General features: G+C 42.1%; 1 protein-coding gene across 1 annotated transcript; it reads left to right on the forward strand.

Annotated features, from left to right (window-relative positions):
- The first annotated feature begins 1,806 nt into the window (after window positions 1-1,806).
- Window positions 1,807-3,138, forward strand: LOC136495870 (nicotianamine synthase 2-like). The gene has a single exon (XM_066491674.1). The coding sequence runs from the start codon at window positions 2,040-2,042 to the stop codon at window positions 3,018-3,020; it is 981 nt and encodes a 326-aa protein (XP_066347771.1). The 5' UTR covers window positions 1,807-2,039; the 3' UTR covers window positions 3,021-3,138.
- The last annotated feature ends 19,886 nt before the right edge of the window (window positions 3,139-23,024 follow it).

A 23,024-nucleotide genomic window follows, 5' to 3' on the forward strand; every position in this document is an offset into this window, starting at 1 on the left:
TATCAAAGCACATCATGGCCCCGTTCGTTTAGAGGAATTCTAGAGGAATCTAAATAAATCTAGAAGAATTTATGAGAGAAAAATACTGTTTCAGATGAAAAAAGAAACAGATTAAGCCGGGTTTAAGGGCACGCGAACATGGCCCATATTACATGTATCTTCTCGAAATATACAGGACAGACAACCGATACGCCTGGAGCGCCGGTGCTTGTGTATGACCTCCTGGTCTCCTGTACGAGTCACGCCGTATGATTGTGTTTGTTAGCTTGCTAGGCTCAGTGACAGTCAGCGTAAGCCAGCTGCTTGCTCGCATTGGTCGGTAGAACATTTGGAAATGGAGGTGCTTAGAGAAGGTGTTTAGTGAGAACTTTTTATCATCTGCCATTAGCACCTAGCATCTGATGCTTTTCTCAATAAGGAGATTATTAAAATTGAAGTCACCTGCATCGAGTGTTCGAGTTGATACAACCCTCTCGATAGCACTCAAGATCTCTGCATATTACGATACACACGACCTACAAACTTTAAAGAGTAAAAGGTTAATGTGTCCCCTGAACTAGTTGAATTTGAAACTCTTTGAATTTTAGTACCGGATAACATACACAGTTTAACTTTTAAAACCAAACAAAATACCCCCATTGACCATTTCAAAATGGTTTGTTGGATGTTTTTGCTGATGTGGCAGTGGGTCCCACCTGTCATTTGGTCTCTCTCTCTTTCTCTTATATAAAAAAGCATAACTTTTCATATAAAGTAGTGTGAATACAGATTTTATATCAAAGTTGTAGAGCTCGACACGATCCATGACTTTATAATTGATAACTTTTTATTTAATATATTTTAGATGCTTAAATATACGTTTTAAGTTACTAGACTTTAAAATTCAATTTTTTTTTGATTTTTTTTCAAATGGCGTCGAATGTTGACGTAGTCTATACCTTGTAGTCCACAACTTTTAAAATCTGAGATTGTTTAGAGACCCAAATTTTCTTTTTATGTTTTTCTAATTTTGAAATTTATTCTTTTGAATTTTTCAAATTACCTCTGGTGTTGACTTGGTATACACCAAAGTTGTAGCTCTCAACATGATCTATAATTTTGTAGTTGATAACTTTTTTATTGAGATCATTAAGAGGACTGAATTTTTTGTGTTCGGAAAATTCAAAGAAATTGGATTTCAAGATCTGAGAAATTAAAATAAACATTTGGGCCTCTAAATGAACCTAGAAAAAAAATATTATCAACCACAAAGTTACATATTGATAGCTTCAACTTTGATGTAGACCACATCAACATTAGAGAGAAAGAGAAATGAGATTGGTTTGCTCTTCCTTTTTCTTGTTGGGATTGAGGGAGGAGTTTTCTTAATTAATTGTTTTTTAAAAAAAAACTTGTTTTTGTTTTAATTTTTGTAATCACTCGTTATTAAGAAAAGAAGATTATTTATTCTCAGGTGGAGATGCTCAGTTGCCTGACCAGGTCATGGTGTGGACGTGGCAAGCCCACTTCGGGAAGGGACCAAAAACAGGGCTACCACTTTCAGGGCGTGACGTGGACGTGTTGAAGATCCGGAACATTCGCCGTGAAATGTAAACATCATCATCATCATAATAACGAGGCATGAAACTGGTCTTGGCCGTGGACGCGTGAAGCGCGCCATGCGTTCGACATGCATGTAATCGGATGGCTCGCAGTCCTCCTCAGGTACTACTAATAATATAGTAATAAATAAACTACTAGAGTACTTCACAGCCACATACGTCCACGTTTCATCAAAAACAAAACACATGCACGTCAACTGGAGCTGCCATCGGTTTACATGCCGCATCTCTGAAGGCCGGATCAGTGACAGTGAGGCACTGATGAACGAACTGCCGTGACATTCTATATATACCCTCGGTCCCTGTTCCAATTCTCATCAAGCAGCACGAGTTGTCGAACACTTGCCTGCTCTTGAGCTCAAAGACATCATCGGCTGCTTCTCGTGCTCTCCTCAGCTTCCCAACTGCAACTGTAGCAGCGAAACTCTACCAACTGCCATGGATGCCCAGAACGTGGAGGTTGCTGCCCTGGTGCAGAAGATCGCGGCCCTCCACGCCGACATCGCCAAGCTGCCGTCGCTGAGCCCGTCCCCCGTCGTCGACGCGCTGTTCACCAACCTCGTCATGGCCTGCGTCCCGCCGAGCCCCGTCGACGTGACCAAGCTCGGCCCGGACGCGCAGAGGATGCGAGAGGAACTCATCCGCCTCTGCTCCGACGCCGAGGGCCACCTTGAGGCGCACTACGCCGACATGCTCGCCGCCTTCGACAACCCGCTCGACCACCTCGGCCGCTTCCCTTACTTCAGCAACTACATCAACCTGAGCAAGCTCGAGTACGACCTCCTGATCCGCTATGTCCCGGGCCTAGCGCCTTCCCGCATCGCCTTCGTCGGGTCAGGCCCCCTGCCGTTCAGCTCACTCGTGCTCGCCGCCCGCCACCTGCCGAACGCGCTGTTCGACAACTACGACCGGTGCGGCGCCGCCAATGACCGTGCCCGGAAGCTGGTCCGCGCGGACGAGGGCCTGCGCAAGCGAATGTCCTTCCACACCGCCGACGTCGCCAACCTCACGGACGAGCTCCGCAAGTACGACGTGGTCTTCCTGGCGGCGCTCGTCGGCATGGCGGCCGAGGACAAGGCCAAGGTGGTCGCGCACCTTGGCAGGCACATGGCGGACGGAGCGGCTCTCGTCGTGCGGAGCGCTCACGGGGCTCGCGGGTTCCTGTACCCGATCGTCGATCCGGAGGACATCCGGCGCGGCGGGTTCGACGTGCTTGCAGTGTACCACCCGGACGACGAGGTCATCAACTCCGTCATCATCGCGCGTAAGATCGACGCCCACGCGAAGGGACTTCAGAATGGGCACGCGCATGCGCGCGGCGCGGTGCCGACAGTGAGCCCGCCGTGCAAGTGCTGTAAGATGGAGGCGAACGCGCTCCAGAAGAGGGAGGAGATGGCGACGACGGAGCTGTCCATCTGATGCGAAAAGGAACTTTTGAGGAGCTGCGCGTGGTAACAATAATTACGAAACGCTGTTTCGTCTCTTAATCTCTCGTGTAACTGTTCGTTCGCACTTCTTTATTTGGTGTCATGCGATGTGTAAGTGTTCAATAATGACGTGTTTTTCCTATGTGATATACATGCCAAGTTGCCAGCACGTTTACGTACGTGCCTGCTGTGACGGACATCGATGAGAACAGTGTTCACGTAAAGAAATATTAAATCCCTTTTAAATTATAGTTTGTTTGACTTTTTTATCATAAGTTTGATCACTCGTTTTATTTAAAAACTTATGCTAAATATCACTTCTTTTGTTGTGCCTTGTTTTATTAATAAAAGTTCTTCAAGAATGACTTAGATTTGACTATGTTTGCACAAATTTTTTGAATAAGACGAGCGATCAAACTTGGGGTAAAAAAAAGTCAAACGAATTATAATTTAGAACGGAGAGACACTATGTCAAATTTGCACATCACTGCCGGCATCATCACTGCCGGATTTGTGAGAACCGGCAGTGATGTACCTTCACTGTCGGTTATAAGCATGAAAATGAAAAAATGATTAGGGCTGGGCTAAAATCGACAGTGAAGGACCACATCACTGTCGGTTTGTGGCTTGAACCGGCAGTGTTTTGGCGGTCACTCAACACTGTCGGTTTAAGCCAAGAGCCAACAGTGATTGAGCTCTATCACTGTCGGTTCTAGCCAAGAACGGACGGTGATAAGCCTACAACACAAAAAGGCTGCAGCCGTCCTCTCCTTCCTCCTCTCTTCCATCCCGAGAACAGAGGCGCGCGTTTGGACTCTTCCCTCCATTGTTGCGGCTGCTCTTCACCATGAAGCTAGTACTTGGATTTTGAAGAATGGCTTGATCTTTTTGCTTTAAGGTTAGTAACAAACATCCACTCATTTGATTTTATTGCTTAATTAGCTTCGTTTTGATAGCTACATTGCTTGATTCTCATTCTAGTTCTTTCTCTATTCTAGAGAGTACTTTTCTAATTGGACATTTGTGCAAGGCTCAAATTGTGGTGAATCCATCATCTAAAAGGTTGGTGTCTATGAACACATTTAAATTTCTAGCTAATTATTCCATAGTGGTCAAGATCATCATTGATAGTATGTGATGCTATAATTAGTTCTTAGAAGTAGAGTATAATAGTTGTTCTTCAATATTGTGCAATAATTGTTTTTTACTATGATTTTTAATTTATAGGGCCGGGGCTACCAATTTCAATTTTTCAATAATTAGTGTGCAATAATGTTTTCCAAAAATAGTACTTTCGAGCTACAATTGTTGTTCATGAAGCTCGATTTCTTATTAATTCTTTGTAATTACTGTCTCAGTATTTTTTTGTGCAGAGATACATCGAGAGTGGATGCATCTGTCCCGAACGGACAAGCGGTACATGCATGACGTCAGCCAGTTTATCACCGATGCCAAAGCCCATGCTGAGAATGGGAACCCTATCTTCTACTCATGCAAAGATTGCAAGAATCATAGAAACTTTTATTAAATTGAGTCTATACGATCACACTTGATTACCAGAGGGTTCATGCCAAACTATACGATATGGACTATGCATGGCGATGTTGGTGTGAATGTTCTGTAGGGAAACGATGATGATGTGGACATGCCTGACGTAGTCATCCACGATGCTGACGAGGAACCCGGTGTCAACACGGAACCTATGGCCATAGTTAATAATGTGTTTAGGAACACACTAGCTGACGACACCGAGGATAACGATGGCATTTCTCAGCTGCTACGTAATATAGAGACTGGATGTCTTAGTGAAAGACAGCTGAGAAAGCTAGAGAAAATGAGACAAGATGGCAAAACACCATTGTATAGGAATTGTCCAATGAGCAAACTGGAAGCCGACATCATGCTGTTAGAGTTCAAATCGACAAACGGATTGAGCGATAAAGGATTCGATCAGTTGTTAGGTATAATAAGGAAAATGCTCCCAGAAAAAACGAGTTGCCAGAAAAGACATATTTGGCCAAGCAAATGATCTGCCCCATCGGCCTCGAGGTTGAAAAAATCCACACGTGTTTTAATAATTGCATATTGTACCGTGGAGAAAAATACAAAGATTTGGACAAGTGCCCCAAGTGTGAAGCTCCACGGTACAAGGAATGACCGTCAGATTAAGGTACCAAGACCAGAGGAGGTCCCATAAAGGTTGTTTGGTATTTTCCTATAGCTCCCCGGGTGCATAGGCTGTTTGCATATGCAAAGTCAGCCAAGCTGTTGCGCTGGCATGGCGAAGAGCGTAAAAAATATACAATGATGAGGCACTCCACCGATGGGCATGACTGGAGGACTGTCAATACTATATTCTATAAGAACATCGGTGGAGAGGTAAGGCACATTTGGTTTGCTTTGAGCATAGATGGCATGAATCCTTTTGACCAGGTTAGAAGCAATCATAACACCTGGCCAGTGACGCTCTGTATAAAGTGGTCGTACATCCAGATGTCACTACTGATCCAAGGGCAAAGACAACCTGGGAATGACATCGATGTGTTTCTAGAACCAGTGATCGATGAACTAGTAGAGATGTTTAAAAAAGGTGTGCCGGATGTTTGGGACAAGTACAAAAAGGAACATGTCACGATCAAGGGAGTACTTATCGCTACAATCACCGATCTGCCAGGTCGAGGTTCGTTGTCCAGAGAGAAGACAAAAGGCTATACTGGATGTGTCGAGTACTTGGACGACACCGATGCGGTAAATCTGTTAAATAACTCAAAGATAGTTTATATGGGACACCGTAGGTTCCTACCTAAGGATCACCCTTACCGCAGGAACATAAAAGATTTCAACGGTACTATTGAGAAACGCTTAGCTCTAAAATATCGAGACGGGCCTGCGATACTTTGAGAACTCAACAAACTGGAGGTTGTCCTTGGGAAGGGGGATAATGCAGTAGCAACACATGATGTAGTAGCTCAGCGGTTAAGGCCACACACTCTGTACTCTGAGACTCGCGCTCGAATCCCAAGCGGGCCAAACTTTTTTAATTTTGCATTTATTATTTAGTAGTGCATTACAATAGGATAAAAGAAAAAAATAAAACCATTCTAACCGAACTTCCTATCCTAACTCAGCGGTTAAGGCCGCGCACTCTCGACCCCGCAACCCGCGCTCGAATCTCAGGCGGGCCAAACTTTTTTATATTTTTTACAAAAAGGCTGCGATGGCAGGCTCCAAACCGACAGTGTTTTTTTTTATATTTTTTTACTAAAAGATGGCGGTAGGGCCCTTCACTACCGGTTTTGGTTTTAAAACCGGCAGTGATAGCTTCTATCACAGTCGGTTGCTTAAACCGATACAGAAGGCCCAATTCACTGTCGATTTTTAAACTAAAACCGACAGTGATGTGTAGATGCTCCTCACATGCCAATAGTGCTCTCATGACCACAACAGTTGGAACACTGCTCTCACCTACTCTGACAACTTTAGTTTAGAAATAAAAATGTACCACGACTGCTAGCCCCTATAAAATGGCCCTCGGTCAGGAGCTAGCCTCTCCATGCATGTTGGTTTCAGCCAGGCCTTATCAGCCATGATACAATGTTTTCCTCTCACAACAAACCACATATATCGTTATGCATCGTAGTCCACCAAAATGGTGCACACATGAGGCAACCTTCACTGTCGGTTCTATTTAAAAACCGGCAGTGATGTCCATGCCTCCCTATATAAAATAAACTGTCGGCCACATACATCGATCCCACCCACCCACGAACTCTCTTAGTCTCATTTCTCATGTTTCACTCTCACTTCTCAAGACATCCACTCTCTCACTACGTGATTTGGTCATGGCTTCTGTATTTTTCAATGGTATTGATATGTTGTCTTCTCCAATATTCTATCTATATTCATTTGATCTATATATTATATTCATGTTTCTTTGCATTCTACATTTATATATATTCTTATTCCTTGCATTCGATCTATATTTAATTATGTTACCACATTTTACTTGGAAGAATTTTTGTGTGCATATATTTTATGTTCATATTTTTTTGCATTTTATCGATCAGGTGGTATGAACAACGGACCTCCCCCACCACAAGAATCAGGTTTTTACCCTGGCGATGAGCCATTCGCTCCTAATATGGCCATTCCACGGTTCCCTGTTCTAGCTATTGTATGAAATATTTTCCAACATCTTTTGTTTTTTGATGCTAACAAATAAGTGTAATTAGTTTAATATCATTGTTGCATGCATATATGTCGCAGACTATATCCCTAATAGATTGGCTGCGAATAGCACTTAGCTGGTTCTTTATCTCAGACATCATCGAGAACACGGCATCTAATGCAAGTGGTAGGCTATGGACGTGTGAACTCAGTTTTTTCATCCCTGTGAGGGGTTCAAATCATCGGAACCATATCCACGGGACGGAAATACAGAGCCCAGACGTGATAAGCGCCCAATTAAGTGCCGTGCGCATCTGTTTAGAGGCACTTCGATGTATTTGCTATGATGTGCCTAATTTCTCGCACTTCAAGGCACTTGCTTTGAATGCTGGTGATATCCCCGTCCGACAAGCAAGCGAATGGTTTATGAGCTACAACCATGCGGATGTGGTAAAATGATCACTTATACCTCAGTCGTGGTTATTTGTTGTTTATTATTGTAATAGCATTCTCTATTTTTTTCTTTTTCTCCGTATGCAGATTGCGCTACATGACCTTACCTATGCTGCATGTGGCTTATGGGCCGTTCTAGACCAAGCTACGGAGCAACTCGGGTACGATTGGAATTTCTGCAATGGAGGCCAGCTCACTATAGAAGAACGTCAGTACTGCATAAGGATTACTAATAGGGCAGTGATCGTTCAGTAGGTTACATCTATGACCGACCATTCTTTCGGTATTGAGAGGCCAAGAGAGTGCACTCATACGGGCATTGGACTTCATCGATACAAGCGGATACATAATCCGTGATATCAATTACCATATATGGCTACAGAGGCATGTTAGTGTGCATGGCCCGATCGATCCCGGCAATGATTCCGATAGTAATTAATGTTTATTTAGCTAGGTTTTTAAGGTCGTAGTTTAATTGAGTTCTAATTTTAATATATACGGCTTTGTGTGTTTAATTATTGTCATGCATGTAATTCATGTAACATTTGTTGGACAACTAGAAATATACATTCCAGTGTCGTATTGGTCTCAAAATTATTCTCGGGGCTTGCATGTGTAACTGTTCACGGGGCTGCGCGTGGTAACAATAATTACGAAACGCTGTTTCGTCTCTTAATCTCTCGTGTTACTGTTCGTTCGCACTTCTTTATTTGGTGTCATGCGATGTGTAAGTGTTCAATAATGACGTGTTTTTCCCTATGTGATGATACATGCCAAGTTGCCAGCACTTTTACGTGCCAGCTGTGACGGACATCGATGAGAACAGTGTGCACGTAAAGAAATACTAAATCCGTTTCGAATTATAGTTTGTTTGGTTTTTTTGACCATAAGTTTGACCACTCGTATTATTCAAAAACCTATGCTAAATGTCACTTTTTTTGTTGTTGCTTGCTTTATTAACAAAAGTTCTTCAAGAATGACTTAAATTTGACTATGTTTGCACAAATTTTTTGAATAAGACGAGCGATGAAACTTGAGGTAAAAAAAAAGTCAAACGAATTATAATTTGGAACGAAGAAAGTACTGTTTAAGGCATGGGTTGATTTATCATCTTCTCACTCAAGTCATTTCCGTTTTATGGGAATTAGTTGGTCCATCTCTAAATCATCCCTTAAAGACTACTCCTTCTATCCAAAAATTATAAGCTTATTTCCTATAAAATGATGTCTTGCCTGTAAAGAGATTAAATTGTTGGTGAAATTGTACTAATACATCTCCAGCTATGTCAAACGTGGTCCGTCTCTAAAAGAAAGTAATCATGCTTTAAATATCAAGTTTGACAAATTATAGATAAAAAAAGTATAAATATAATATCAAATAAAACCATTAAATTAATTATGAAATGTATTTTTATAATAAATTGATTTGGAGTCATAAACATGAATACTATTTACTAGAAACTTGGTTAAACATGAAGAACTTTAACTAACACGCAATACATAGTAGTATTTTTTTAGGGACAGAGGTAGTACCTATCCTAAGTAAGCATGACTTGTTAAGAATTTTTCAACTTATTGGAAATGTAACGACCCGTCCTCTCAAGGGCGTTGTCGGTGTTTCGTAAACCGGACTAGTAAACTTATATGATTACCACAATGCTTTAAAAAGATGATGGTAGCATCCAGAAGACACGAGGATTTATACTGATTCAGGCCGGGGCCCTACATCCAGGCTCAGAGATGATCGAGTGCGTGTTCCTCGCTTGAATGCTTTGAAGTTCTTACAATGGGGGTACAACAATGGTGGAAGAGGTAGGAGAACCTAAATTAGGCGATGGGCTGCCCGAAAGGAAGCTTCAGGAGCCCTACTACGATGGAGAATGAGTGAATGAGTAGGGGACTCGGAATGTCTGGAAAGAGTGCCTTCGCAGCCCTTATATAGAGTTCGGGGCTAGTGCACATACAACGGAGGTGGTTCTCCCGACCGAAGGGTCGTGAGCCTGAGGGAGGTCCTAGCTAACTTGGCTTGCAAGCTATGTCGTCTTGTGGAGTACGTCCGGTCGTGGCGGTCGTCATCGTCTTGTAGACGCGTCATGACAGGATGTGGCATGGTACTTACTGTGCCGGCTATGTGTAGGGTTAAGATAGCAGACTAGAGGGAGGGTGAATAGTCCTTTCTAAAATTAATCACGTCAGCTTACCGAAACAAATACAAAATTAAAACTATCAATCTAGCCAAGACTACACGCCTCTATCTAAGTTCACAAGCACCTTATAAAAGATCATAATTAGGCAACAAAGGTGTCGGGCTAACTATAGCTCACCTAACCAATTCTAGAAGCAAGGTCACACAAACTTATGCCACTAGTACTTCAAGCAATGGGGGAGCTCCTGCATATGCTAGTTAGTAAAAACACAAAGCCACCTAAGCTCACTAGCAATGCTCAATAACAAGGCTACACAAGTCAAATTATAGAGCACAAATTACTTATCTACACAAACTAAGAAATGTGACTAACAAGGTTACTCAAACCGAATTAGTCACGCAAGGAAGCTACTTTTATGCTACGCAAGCAATAAGGTAACTAACAAGCTACACAAACTAATTAATTACAAGAGCAACTACACAAGCACAATGTAAATGAAGTAAATACAAGCTTGTGTAACGAGGATGCAAACCAACAGGAAGACAAGGATGACACGGTGATTTTTATCCCGAGGTTCACGTGCTTGCCAGCACGCTAGTTGTCGCCGGTCCTCTTGCTAGTGGTGACCCGCAAGTCACACTCTCCCACGTGGAGTGCTTACCACAAGCTCTAGCACTTGACCCGGCCGGACCACTTGTCGCCCTTTGCGTCTCGCTCTACTAGAGTTGCTCTTCGTGGCTCCCGCGGGGTGAGCAGAATACCCCTCACAATCTCTTCTCCGGAGCAACACACAAGCTTTTGCGTGCTTCAACGGAGACCACCACCAAGCCGTCAGGAGGTGGCAACCTCCAAGAGTAACAAGCACCGCCGGCTTGCAAGACGACCACCTAGTGCCACATGATGCAACCTCACAATGCAATCGCACTAGAATCGCTCACTCACTCAATTGGATGAACTCTATCAAGCAAGAGTGAGTTAGAGGCCTCGCCACGTCAGGTTCTCGCAAGCTCACTCATGCCAAGAAATCAACCGGACGCGCCGATCCCTCCTTCTGATGCCGCGTCGCGTGTAGTCAGGCTGACTCCATAAAAGGTCCAAAGAGGCAAAAAACCATGACCTGACGCGTCCGGTCCTCTCTAGTCAGCCCGCCAACGCCATGTAACCATACGTCACCACTGACCGGACGCGTTGACCAACGCCACGTAACCATACGTCACCACTGACCGAACGCAGGCCCTGTGCGTTCGGTCACTTTTACTGTGCAGCGTCCGATCAACTCAGCCACTCTGCCCGCCACCGAATTTAGCCGGCGGACAGTCTTACTCACACCATTCTTGATACTCACTTAAAATAACTTGATTGATTGATCCAAGTGATGGACTTAATTTGATGAGTAACCTTGAATCCTTCAAGTCCTTTTCTTTCTACTTGTTTAAGTCCTTTTATTTTTACCAAATGATTTCTAATTGTTACTAGAACTTAAACTTCATCTTGATCTTGAGCTTGGTTTTGATCTTCATTTGAGTGCCAAATATGTGCCAAGTACACTCCACAATTAAATGGACTTGTACTCTTTGCTTCTCATGCTTCTAACTCATCTCAAAACCAAACTTCGGTACCTCAAACACTTATAAACATGTTTTCAACTTGTGGACCTTTCAATCAAAGTGACTCTCGATCAATCCAATAATTGTCACTTCTCTGACAGATTCTGTACCCTTCAAAGAAAAATGCATATCTCCCAATGTACAGACCCAAAAATCACGAAATTTGGTGGATATATGCTTAACTAAGTCATCTATCATCTGTAAAAATTGAGCTTCATTTGATCTCTTATTAACTGCCAGTAATCTAATTTTGTACCACTGCTACATGCTGAAAACTGTTGCACTATAGCTGACAAGATCTACTCCAAAACCAAAGCATCTCTTATCCAATTCTTATAAAATTTATACAGAATCTCATATCATAAGTATAGAGTATGTAAACCAATTTTCATGCCAATATAATAAGTTTTGATCACTCAAACATGGCTATCATAGCTCACTTCAGGTTTTGCAATTTAGGACAGATTTCAATCACTTGAGCTATACTTCATCAAATGTGAATCAAACTTGAGACTAACTTATTTGAATACTTTCATAAGATATATATCCATTTAATCCACTTACTAAAGGTCATCTTATGAATTTATCCAACTAAATCAATCCAAATTTGATTACTAGTCAATTAATCCATTCAATCATCTCATAGCAAGCAACATATGCATATATATCCAATTCAATCAACTCATATGCATCCAAATAAAATGATCAACAAGAGATATACCTTGGTGAGCTCATGATTATCCAATTAGCAAGCTTCAACTCATATCTTTGCAAGCCATCAAATATATCAATGAATCATCCACAACTTGAATATGACACTTGTATGTTGTAGCACATTTGGAGTCACTATCTTGTCATGGCATTGGGATAGAATTGCATTAAGCTTCAATACTTGACTCAACATATGATCAACACAATGAATATCATTTGAACCAAGCCTCCAATGCCAATGGTACCTATAAACAATCATCCACTTTTTGATGGTACCCAAACTAGTTTGGGTTCTCTCAAGTTAGGAGCAGCATACTTAGGCATAGCCTTAGTATGAGTAGCGCGATGTTTTACAATTACAACCAATGAGGTGTCATTGCCATCCTTTCTAAGCATATTATTATCAACAATTTAAATAGGCTTAGAATTGTTACCTAGGGGACATGAATTAGCCATTTGTCCCCTTTTCCGGTATGAGTAGTAAACTCTCTTTGATTGAGCCATTTCTTCCTAGCACATATGTTGCTTCTCATTGCCTTTGCTTCTCATTGTTTGCTTGAGCCTTCTTCTCAAGCTTGTTTGGGCAACCCAAAGCTAGGTGGCCCAATTCATCACAACTATGGCACTTGATGTGAGCAACTTCCTTCATCTTCACTTCTTTGTTCTTGCTCACTTTTTTTGCGTCTTGATTCATCCTTGGACGCATTGCTCTTTCTCTTGCTTTTCCACCCCTTCTAGTTTTCTTTTTCTACACCATCAAGTCACCACCATCTTCATGGTTGATCTTGATTTTCTCTTGGGATGTTTCTTTCTCAACTTATGGCTTAGATTGAAGCTTCACCAATTGCTTGGTTGGGCATATAGAGGTAAGATGACCCCATGTGTGGCATTTGAAGCACTTGACATGCTTTAGCCTCTCTTCTTCTTTCTTTAACTTGAGCTTCTCGAGGTTGGGGCAACCCTTTTCAAGATGTCCCATTTCATAGCATTTGTAGCACATGAAATGAGAGAACTTCTTTTGTAGTAGCTTCTTCATCATTCTCTCTTTTTTCTCTCCCCTTGGTCTTGCTCTTGTTGAACCCAATGCCACTCATATCATCATAGCTTCTTTTGTTGCTCAAGATATAGAAGTAGAACAAGCATCTATGTGTGAAGAGCATGGCATTTCTAATAAATCATCACAAGAGGTGTGTAGGATCTCTGGTCAGCCTAGAGGGAGTGAATAGGCCTGTCAAAACAAACACTTAGACTTTCATCAAATTCAACCAATGGCCCTGCCGCTCTGTGCCCACGGCACTATGAGCCAGAACAGCGGCACTGCCGCACCTACAGACAACTTCGTGGCATAATTCAAAAACTGTGAATGGAAACTTGAATCAGATAAATTACTGAGCTTCCTGTAGGTATATGTAACATAAATCAATAGCTAGAAGTGATAGGAACACCACACACAAGTAGATCAACCACAAACCCTAGAAATCTCCTCAACAACAATATGAAATGCAAATGATGTAAATCAAGCACAAGGTGACATGATGATTTATCCCGTGGTTTAGCTCGCCACCAAGGCTTGCCTAAGTCATATTGTTGAGGTTAGACACTAAGGCTTAGGGCTTTGCAACCCTTCCCCGTTCTCAAGTCAAGAGACTCAACTCTTGAGATGAGGGGTGAGTTTACTAGCTTCAAGAGATGGTTACAAATCTCCCGGGGCTACCACACAAGTTGGCAAGCTCCATGGGTGACGCTCTAGCTGGCTAGGAGCAAAGCTCAAAGAGTAATAAGCACAACCACCTGCCAAAACATGAACCAAGTGCTCTTTTGAGTTGGGGAATCAAAGGATCTACTCTCTAATCGAGTTTGGGACCTTTTTCTCTCAAGGATTGATAGGAAAATCAATGGAGAAGCTTGGGAGCTTAAGGTCACCAATGGAGGAGAGAGAGAAGAGCACTCTGTCATGTTCTAGTCAAACTGAATAGTTAGAAGACGAGAGAGAGACATTGGGGAGGAAGGTAAAAGTATAAATGCTCCTAGCTCCCAACGGTCACTTAAGTCATGGCAGTGCCGCTCTGTGGCAGTGCATCTCTTCATGTGCGGCACTGCCGCACCAGGCAAGACAACAAAGGTAAGAGTGAAGTGCTAGCTATCTTGGCTATGAAACTGAGGGTATATGTGTAGGACTAAGCACTTAGTAGCATATGTTGGCTTAAGCATTGTGTCCCCCTTTATAGTACATCTTTTCTTGTACTCAAATTCAAAATATAAAAGAATTTAAACCTCCTTTGAGTTTGAAGCCTTCAACATTTGTAATTCGGGGCTCCTCTGTTTCGTGTAACATCCTCGAATATAGATTCCCTACTTGTCATCTCGATAAATCTCATTAGATTTTTAATTGCGTAGTCATTATCACTAAAACCCACAATTAGGACTTGATTGCACTTTCAATCTCCCCCTTTTTGGTGATTGATGACAACCCAATTAGAGCTTACAAAAGATAAGAAATAAATACTGAGATTTTTGAGCCATGGGTGTAGAGCCTCCCCCTAAATATGTGAATGGAGAATTTAAATTCTTAAATTAGCATAAGAGACCAAGATTCACATTTTTAGTGAAAGTGATGGGGCTCCCCCTACTTCCATGCTCCTGTGGAGTGCAGTACACTTGTGTCAAATATATAACAGTGATGCAAATGATAGTTCATGCACAACAAGATAGCTGTGACAGCTGGGTGCGACATTGCCGCTCGTTAGCCATAGCACTATCGCAGAGCGGCACTGCCGCACTTACTGCAACAACACAGATAAGAACATGCACCACACAACATGTAACACATATAAAGAAGTACATTCTAGCACAACTATATCACAAGCTACAACACAGATTAAATACATGTACATATCCCACACATATAGAGTACTTAGGTAGCATTTTTACACATATAGAGTTTTGATCGCCTCTCAAACTCTCAACCTAGCGAAGTCTACTCTCAATAGATAAGAACATAAAGCTCCTGCTGCAACAACCTCTCCATGGCGTCAAAAAAGTTGTTGACCCCTCTAATTTTCTCCCCCTTTAGCATAAAGCACCAAAAAGAGAAGAAAAGAAGAAAAACCAACGAACTCACTCCTCATCTTCTTGGATGTTCTCTCAATCAACATCATCACCACCACCAGCTCCACCAGCACCTGCAGCAACCTCCTCACCACCATCATCATCGTCATCATCGTCGTCGTCGGAGGAGGACACCGCCGCCCTCCCTTGGCGATGGGTGGTCGAAGTGTGGCGCTTACGCCTGATGCTCCTCCTCAAGGACTACAAGGTAGAGCTCAACGTCGTGTGAGGGTCAAGCTCTGGCTGCTCCAGCTGCTCCTCCTCCTCCTCATCCTCTAAATCCATGTTGGAGAGGCTAGGGAGGTTATCAAACCTCGATGGTGACTGAGCTGGAGAAAGGGGTGGCAGCACTGCATGCTCTCTAGCCTCCCAGATGGCCTCACGGTTCTCCAACCGGTACTCATATGCGGTCCTCGCTGCATAGGTGCAAGTAGTGAAAATGGCCTTGATCTATTTCCCAAACTTCTCCATTTTCTTATCCTTGCGAGGCCTAAAGCGAGAGGACTCAGGCACATCTTCAACTCATGGAGAGCGTCTCACTGCCTTGCTAGCACCTAAGGCTTGGGTCTTCTCAATCTTGTAGATGGTGTGGAGACCATCTTTGTTAAACTTGTAACCAGTGACCCTCTCAATCATGAACATGAGATAGGGGGCATAGGGTAGCCCCTTTCTCCCATCATCCATGGCATTTCTTAGCTCATGCCACATGAAGCGAGGGACATTGAACCTGTCACCTCCAAGAGCAAACCTAGCAAGCACATTTCTCACATACCCATTAAGATCTGAAACTGCTCCATCCTTGGGATTGATAGTGTGCCTAATTAGGTTGTTTAAGATGTAGTAGTAGCTTTGCAAGCCACTAACCTTGCCATCTGCACCTCTCCTATCAATCCACATGCATACAATGTCATGGATCTCAGCTCTAGCCTCATCATGGATATAAGGAAAGCCCCTCTCCTCCTCACCAAAACCAAGGATCCGATTGAAAGTCACAAAGTCAATCCAATAGTGTCGTCCCTCAGTCATCCAGTGTATCTCAATAGTATAGATGTCATAGAAGAAGGTAGCATGGAACCGGGCTAGCACCTCCTCATTCCAATTATACTAGAAGCTCATGATGTTCGTGAGGCCAAAAAGCTCACAAGCCTTGATTACTTTATTGAATTCAGGCTCATTCTTCTCCTTCATTTACTCCCAGTCAACATACTACATCTTGACAATCTTGGACTTCTTGGAGTTGAAGATCACAGAGGCATAAAAGTTGGAATGAAACTCATTCCAAAATCTGTAGTCCACCCCAAATCCTTTGGCTGCTCAAAAAGATTGTTCTCATGTGCTTCTTCCACCATCTTCTACTTTCCCACATAGTTGACATGGGATGAGCACGTTCACTGTTGTGATCAAACGTTCACTGTTGAACGCAGGAGACACGTGGCCGCCATCGAGCAACCGGAGCGTCTGGTCAGCCCGTGTTATGCCCAGTGAAGAGGTACAATGGCTCTATTTCGTGGGGGCTTCTATTTAAGCCCCATGGCCGGCTATAGCTCATATCTTTGGCCATTTTCATTGACATAGCAACCTTGTGAGCTTAGCCAAAGTCCTCCCACTCATCTCCATCATTGATTCATCATCTTTGTGATATTGGGAGTGAATCCAAGTGCATTGCTTGAGTGTTTGCATCTAGAGGCACTTGGTGTTCGTGTTTCGCTGCAGATTTTGCTTGTTACTCTTGGTGGTTGCCGCCACCTAGATGGCTTGGAGCAGTGAGGATCGTTGAGCGGAGGGTGGTGATTGTCTCCGGCTCCGATCGTGGTGATTGTGAGGGGTTCTTGACCTTTCCCCGATGGAGAGCCAAAAGGTACTCTAGTGGATTGCTCGTGGCTTGTGTGATCCTCATCTTGTGTTGGTTGTGTGGCACCCTATTGAGGGTTTGGCGTGTGAAGCCAATTAGCACGTGAACCTCCAAGTGAGTGAATCGCCACAACGAGGACTAGCTTGCCAGCAAGCAAGTGAACCTCAGTAAAAATCATTGTGTTCATCATTGATTCCGAGGTGATTGGTCTTCATTGTTTTTCATCCTTGTGATTGATTGGATCATTCATCTACATGGCGGTATAACCCTCTTGATCGCTCTCTTTACTTTACCGCAAACTAGTTGACAAGCTCTTTAGTATAGCTAGTTGTGAGAGCTTGCTTGCTTGGTTGGTGTGGCTCTTTAGTTAGCCTTTGAGAGCACACTAACATAGGGTAGTGTCATAGCTCTTGTGTGAATCGACACTATCTAAACTAGAATTGTGGTAGGTGGCTTGCATTTTGAGTAGGCTAGCGCAACACTTGCTTCGCCTCATAATTGTCTAACCATTTTTGTTAAGTGTTGTTGTAGAAAATTTATTAGGGTATTCACCCCCCTCTAGCCATTAGGACCTTTCAAGTGGTATCAGAGCCGAGGTCACCATTATTTGAGGCTTAATAACCTTCGGTGTTAAAATGGCTCAAATCAACAACACCAAGAAGCCACCCCAATTTGATGGCTCCAACTATCCTTATTGGAAGGCCAAGATGACAACTTATATCAAGTCAATCAATAGGAAGGTTTGGAAGGTGGTAGAAACAAAAATTGAGATTGAAGATCCGGAGAATCCCACCATGGCCGAAGAAGTACTTCTCCAAAACAATGACATTGCTCTAAGTGCTATTCATGATGCAATTGATGAAAGAACATTTGAGCAAGTCAAAAATATTGAGATGGCTAATGTGGCATGGAAGAAGTTGGAAGAATCATTTGAGGGCACTCAAGCCGTGAAGGGTGCAAAGGCTTACATTCTCAAAGAAAAGTTTGCAAGCTTCAAGATGAAGGATGAAGAGAGTGTGCCAGAAATGTTCCATAGGCTTCAAGTGCTTATCAATGATCTCAAAGCACTTGGAGAAGAAGTGAAGGATAATGACTTCTCCCACAAGTTCTTGAGATGCTTACCTTCAAAATTTGGCACATTGGTCACTATTCTAGTAAGGAGTGGTTTGGACACCATGACACCAAATCAAGTGTTGGGAGATATAATGACCGATGATACATATAGAGATGATGATGAGAAGGAAGAAAAGGAGAAGAAAGATGAGAAGGATGAGAAGAAGAAGAGCATGGCATTCAAAGCGACATCATCCAAGGGCAAAGCAAAGCAAGAAACATCAAGTGAAGAAGATGAATCTTGGGATGATGATGATGATGAGAAGATGGCTCTATTTGTCAAGAGATTTGGCAAGTTCATGGTGAAGAAGGGCTACCGTGCTAGAAGAAAGAAGTCTTCATCCAAGAACAAAGAAGAGTCAAGAAGGTGCTTCAAGTGTGGAAGCAAAGATCATCTTGTTGCTCAATGCCCATACAATAGTGACAATGATGATGACAACAAGAAGAACAAGAAGAAGGACAAGAAGGAAAAGAAAGAGAAGAAGGACAAGATGGCCTTCAAAAAGAAAAAGGGTGGTTCATATGTAGTCACTTGGGATAGTGATGCTTCCTCAAGTGATGATGATGATGATAGTGATGATCACAAGACCACCAAGAAGAAGGTTCTTGCAAGCATTGCCATCAATGAGAAGCCTTCTCTCTTTGAATCTTCATCATGCTTCATGGCTAAGGCCACTAAGGTACAATCTTGTGATGATGAAAGTGATGAAGAACATGTTGATGATAATGAACATGAAAATGAAAATGATAGTGATAGTGATGATGATGAACCTACTAAGGATGAATTATTTGACATGCTAGAAGATGCTAAAGAACACTTTGACATTAAGAGAAGGGAATGCAAGAGCTTGAATAAGGAGGTAAAAGCCCTTAAGCAAGCCCTTGATGAGCTCAAAGCAACTCATGAGAAGCTAGAGGAAGCCCATGAGAAGCTTGGCAAAGCTCACAAAAAGCTTGAAAAAGCTCATTCTTCTTCGCTTAAAGAGCAAAATAAAAAGAAGCATGTTGAAACTTGCAATGTAGGTTTAACTTGTGATATAATTGATGAATCACTATCTATGCCTATCATTGTTGCTCCTACTAACCCTTCTTGTAGCACTTCCACTTCTACCTCATCTAGTAGTGATGGTTTCACTTGTGATGCCTCACTAGTGGTTGAGAATGAGAACCTCAAGAAGGAGGTCACTAAGCTCACTCACACCTTAGCTAAGGCTTATGGTGGTGATGACCACTTGCTTATGTGCTTGGGTAGCCAAAGAGCTTCTCTCTACAAAGAGGGATTGGGCTATACCCCCAAGAAAGGCAAGGCGGCCTTTGCTCCTCACAAGACTAGTTTTGTGAAGAACAATGGTCGGTTTTGCACTAGTTGCAAGCAAGTTGGTCACAAAGAGCAAGAATGCAAAAACAAGAGCAAAAATGTTAATGTATCCTCCATTAAGCTTGATTCATGCTATATGCTTACTAAGGGTACAAATGGTGTAAAGCCTAAGTTCATTGGTAAACCATGGATGGGCTCAAAGAAGAAAGCCATTTGGGTACTAAAGAGCCTAGTGACTAACCTTCAAGGACCCAAGCAAGTTTGGGTACCTAAAAAGAATTGATCTTCTTTTGTAGGTCAATTACAAAGCCGGAGGAAGGCATTGGGTTCTTGATAGTGGGTGCACTCAACACATGACCGGTGATGCAAGAATGTTTAACTCAATCAACACCAATGGCAATGATCGTTATGATAGTATCACATTTGGTGATAATGGCAAAGGCAAGGTCAAAGGGCTTGGTAAGATTGCAATATCCAATGACTTGAGCATATCAAATGTGTTGCTAGTAGAAAGCTTGAACTTCAATTTGCTATCCATGGCTCAATTGTGTGATCTTGGATTCAAATGCATATTTGGAGTAGATGATGTAGAGATCATAAGTGTAGATGGCTCTAATTTGATCTTCAAAGGTTTTAGATATGAGAATCTATACTTGGTTGATTTCAATGCTAGTGAAGCTAGATTATCTACATGCTTGTTCACTAAGTCTAGCATGGGTTGGTTATGTCATAGAAGGCTTGGTCATGTTGGAATGAAACAATTGAATAAATTGGTTAAGCATGACTTGGTTAGAGGCTTGAAAGATGTTGTGTTTGAAAAGGATAAGCTTTGTAGCTCTTGTCAAGCCGGCAAACAAGTTGGAAACACCCATCCTAAGAAAAGCATGATGAGCACTAGTAAAGCATTTGAGTTATTGCACATGGATTTGTTTGGGCCAACACAATACACTAGTATCGATGGAAACAAATATGGATTTGTGATAGTGGATGACTACACTAGATACACATGGGTACTCTTTCTAGTGGACAAAAGTGATGTATTTGCAACATTCAAATCATTTGTCAAAGGCATTCATAATGAGTTTGAAACAACCATCAAGAGAGTTAGAAGTGATAATGGTAGTGAGTTCAAGAACACTAGAATTGATGAGTTATGTGATGAATTTGGAATTAGACATCAATTCTTGGCCAAGTACACTCCTCAATCAAATGGCCTTGTTGAGAGGAAGAATAGAACACTCATTGATATGGCAAGGTCTACGCTTAGTGAGTACAATGTGAGTCAATCTTTTTGGGCCGAAGCTATCAACACGGCTTGCTATTGTAGCAACCGCCTTTATTGTCACCGATTGAAAGAGAAGACACCATATGAGCTCTTGAATGGTAGAAAGCCCAACATTACATATTTTTGGGTATTTGGTTGCAAATGCTATATCTTGAAGAAAGGCACAAGATTGGGCAAGTTTGACAAGAAATGTGATGAAGGATTCCTACTTGGCTATTCCACCACAAGCAAAGCATATAGAGTTTGGAATTTGGATAATGGTACTCTTGAGGAAGTTCATGATGTTGAATTTGATGAAACTAAGGGTTCACAAGTAGAGAATGAGAACTTAGAAGATGTTAGAGGCATTCAACTTCCAAATGCCATGAAGAACATGGATATTGGTGAATTGAGGCCTAGGCAAGTGAATGATGATGAAGATGATCAAGTGTAAGTGCTCTCTAACTCAAATGTGCAAGATGATACTAATCAAGTTAGTGCAAGTGGCTCTCATGACAATGAACAAGATCAAGTGGCTAGTACATCATCTCAACTCAATGATCAAGCAAGTGCAAGCAATCAAGTTCCAATCCTCCAACCAACCAATGTTGCAAGAGATCATCCATTGGACACTATCATTGGTGATATTTCTAGAGGTGTACAAACAAGATTAAGATTGGCATCATTTTGTGAACACTTCTCATTTGTATCATCCATTGAACCAAAGAAGATTGATGAAGCTTTGAAGGATGTTGATTGGGTGAATGCTATGCATGAAGAATTGAATAACTTCACAAGAAATCAAGTATGTGAATTAATAGAAAGACCAAAGGGACACAATGTGATTGGAACCAAATGGGTCTTTAGAAACAAGCAAGATCAAGATGGGATAGTTGTAAGGAACAAAGCAAGATTGGTAGCACAAGGCTATACACAAGTTGAAGGCCTTGACTTTGGAGAAACATATGCCCCGGTTGCTAGATTGGAAGCAATTAGAATCTTGCTAGCCTATGCTTGTGCCCACAACATCAAGCTCTATCAAATGGATGTTAAGAGTGCATTTCTCAATGGCTACATCAATGAAGAAGTATATGTTGAGCAACCTCCCGGTTTTGAAGATGATAAGAAACCCAACCATGTATACAAGTTGAAGAAATCATTGTATGGCTTGAAGCAAGCACCTAGAGCATGGTATGAGAGATTGAGGGATTTTCTACTCTCTAAAGGGTTCACAATGGGCAAGGTTGACACCACTCTTTTCATCAAGAAGATTGGAAAAGATCTATTTATATTGCAAATCTATGTTGATGACATCATATTTGGATCAACCAATCAAGAATTTTGTGATGAGTTTGGAAAGATGATGGCTAATGAGTTAGAAATATCCATGATTGGAGAGTTAAGCTACTTCCTTGGTCTTCAAATCAAGCAATTAAAGAATGGTACATTTGTGAGTCAAGGCAAGTACATCAAGGACATGATCAAGAAGTTTGGCATGATTGATAGCAAAGTCATTAGCACACCAATGGGAACCAATGGCAACTTGGATAGTGATGCAAGTGGAAACATGGTGGATCAAAAGTTGTATCAGTCTATGATTGGAAGCCTACTCTATGTGACCGCATCAAGGCCGGATGTCATGTTTAGTGTATGCATGTGTGCAAGATTTCAAGCCTCACCAAGAGAAAGTCATTTGAAGGCTATAAAGAGGATATTGTGGTACTTGAAGCATACACCAAATGTTGGTTTATGGTATCCCAAAGGAGCAAAGTTTGAGCTAGTTGGTTGCTCCGACTCGGATTATGCGGGATGTAAGGTTGAAAGAAAGAGCACATCGGGCACATGTCAATTGTTGGGAAGATCACTTGTTTCATGGTCATCAAAGAAGCAAAATAGTGTTGCATTATCAACCGCCGTAGCCGAATACATATCCGCCGGTAGTTGTTGTGCACAAGTACTTTGGATGAAGGCCACTTTGAGTGATTTTGGAATCAAGTTCAAGAAAGTGCCATTGCTATGTGACAATGAGAGTGCAATCAAGTTGACAAACAATCCGGTTCAACATGCAAGAACAAAGCACATTGATGTCCGCCACCATTTCATAAGAGATCACCAACTAAAAGGGGACATTTGCATTGAGAGTGTAGGCACCGAAGATCAACTTGCCGATATATTCACCAAGCCATTGGATGAGAAAATGTTTTGCAAGCTAAGGAATGAGTTGAACATATTGGATTTCTCAAATATGTGTTGATGC

This window comes from Miscanthus floridulus, chromosome 1, assembly GCF_019320115.1.
Source record: "Miscanthus floridulus cultivar M001 chromosome 1, ASM1932011v1, whole genome shotgun sequence".
In the NCBI taxonomy this organism is placed as follows: domain Eukaryota; kingdom Viridiplantae; phylum Streptophyta; class Magnoliopsida; order Poales; family Poaceae; genus Miscanthus; species Miscanthus floridulus.

Bases quoted from the DNA above. Each gene is read 5' to 3' on its own strand.
- LOC136495870 (XM_066491674.1), top strand. From the start codon at position 2,040: ATGGATGCCCAGAACGTGGAGGTTGCTGCCCTGGTGCAGAAGATCGCG.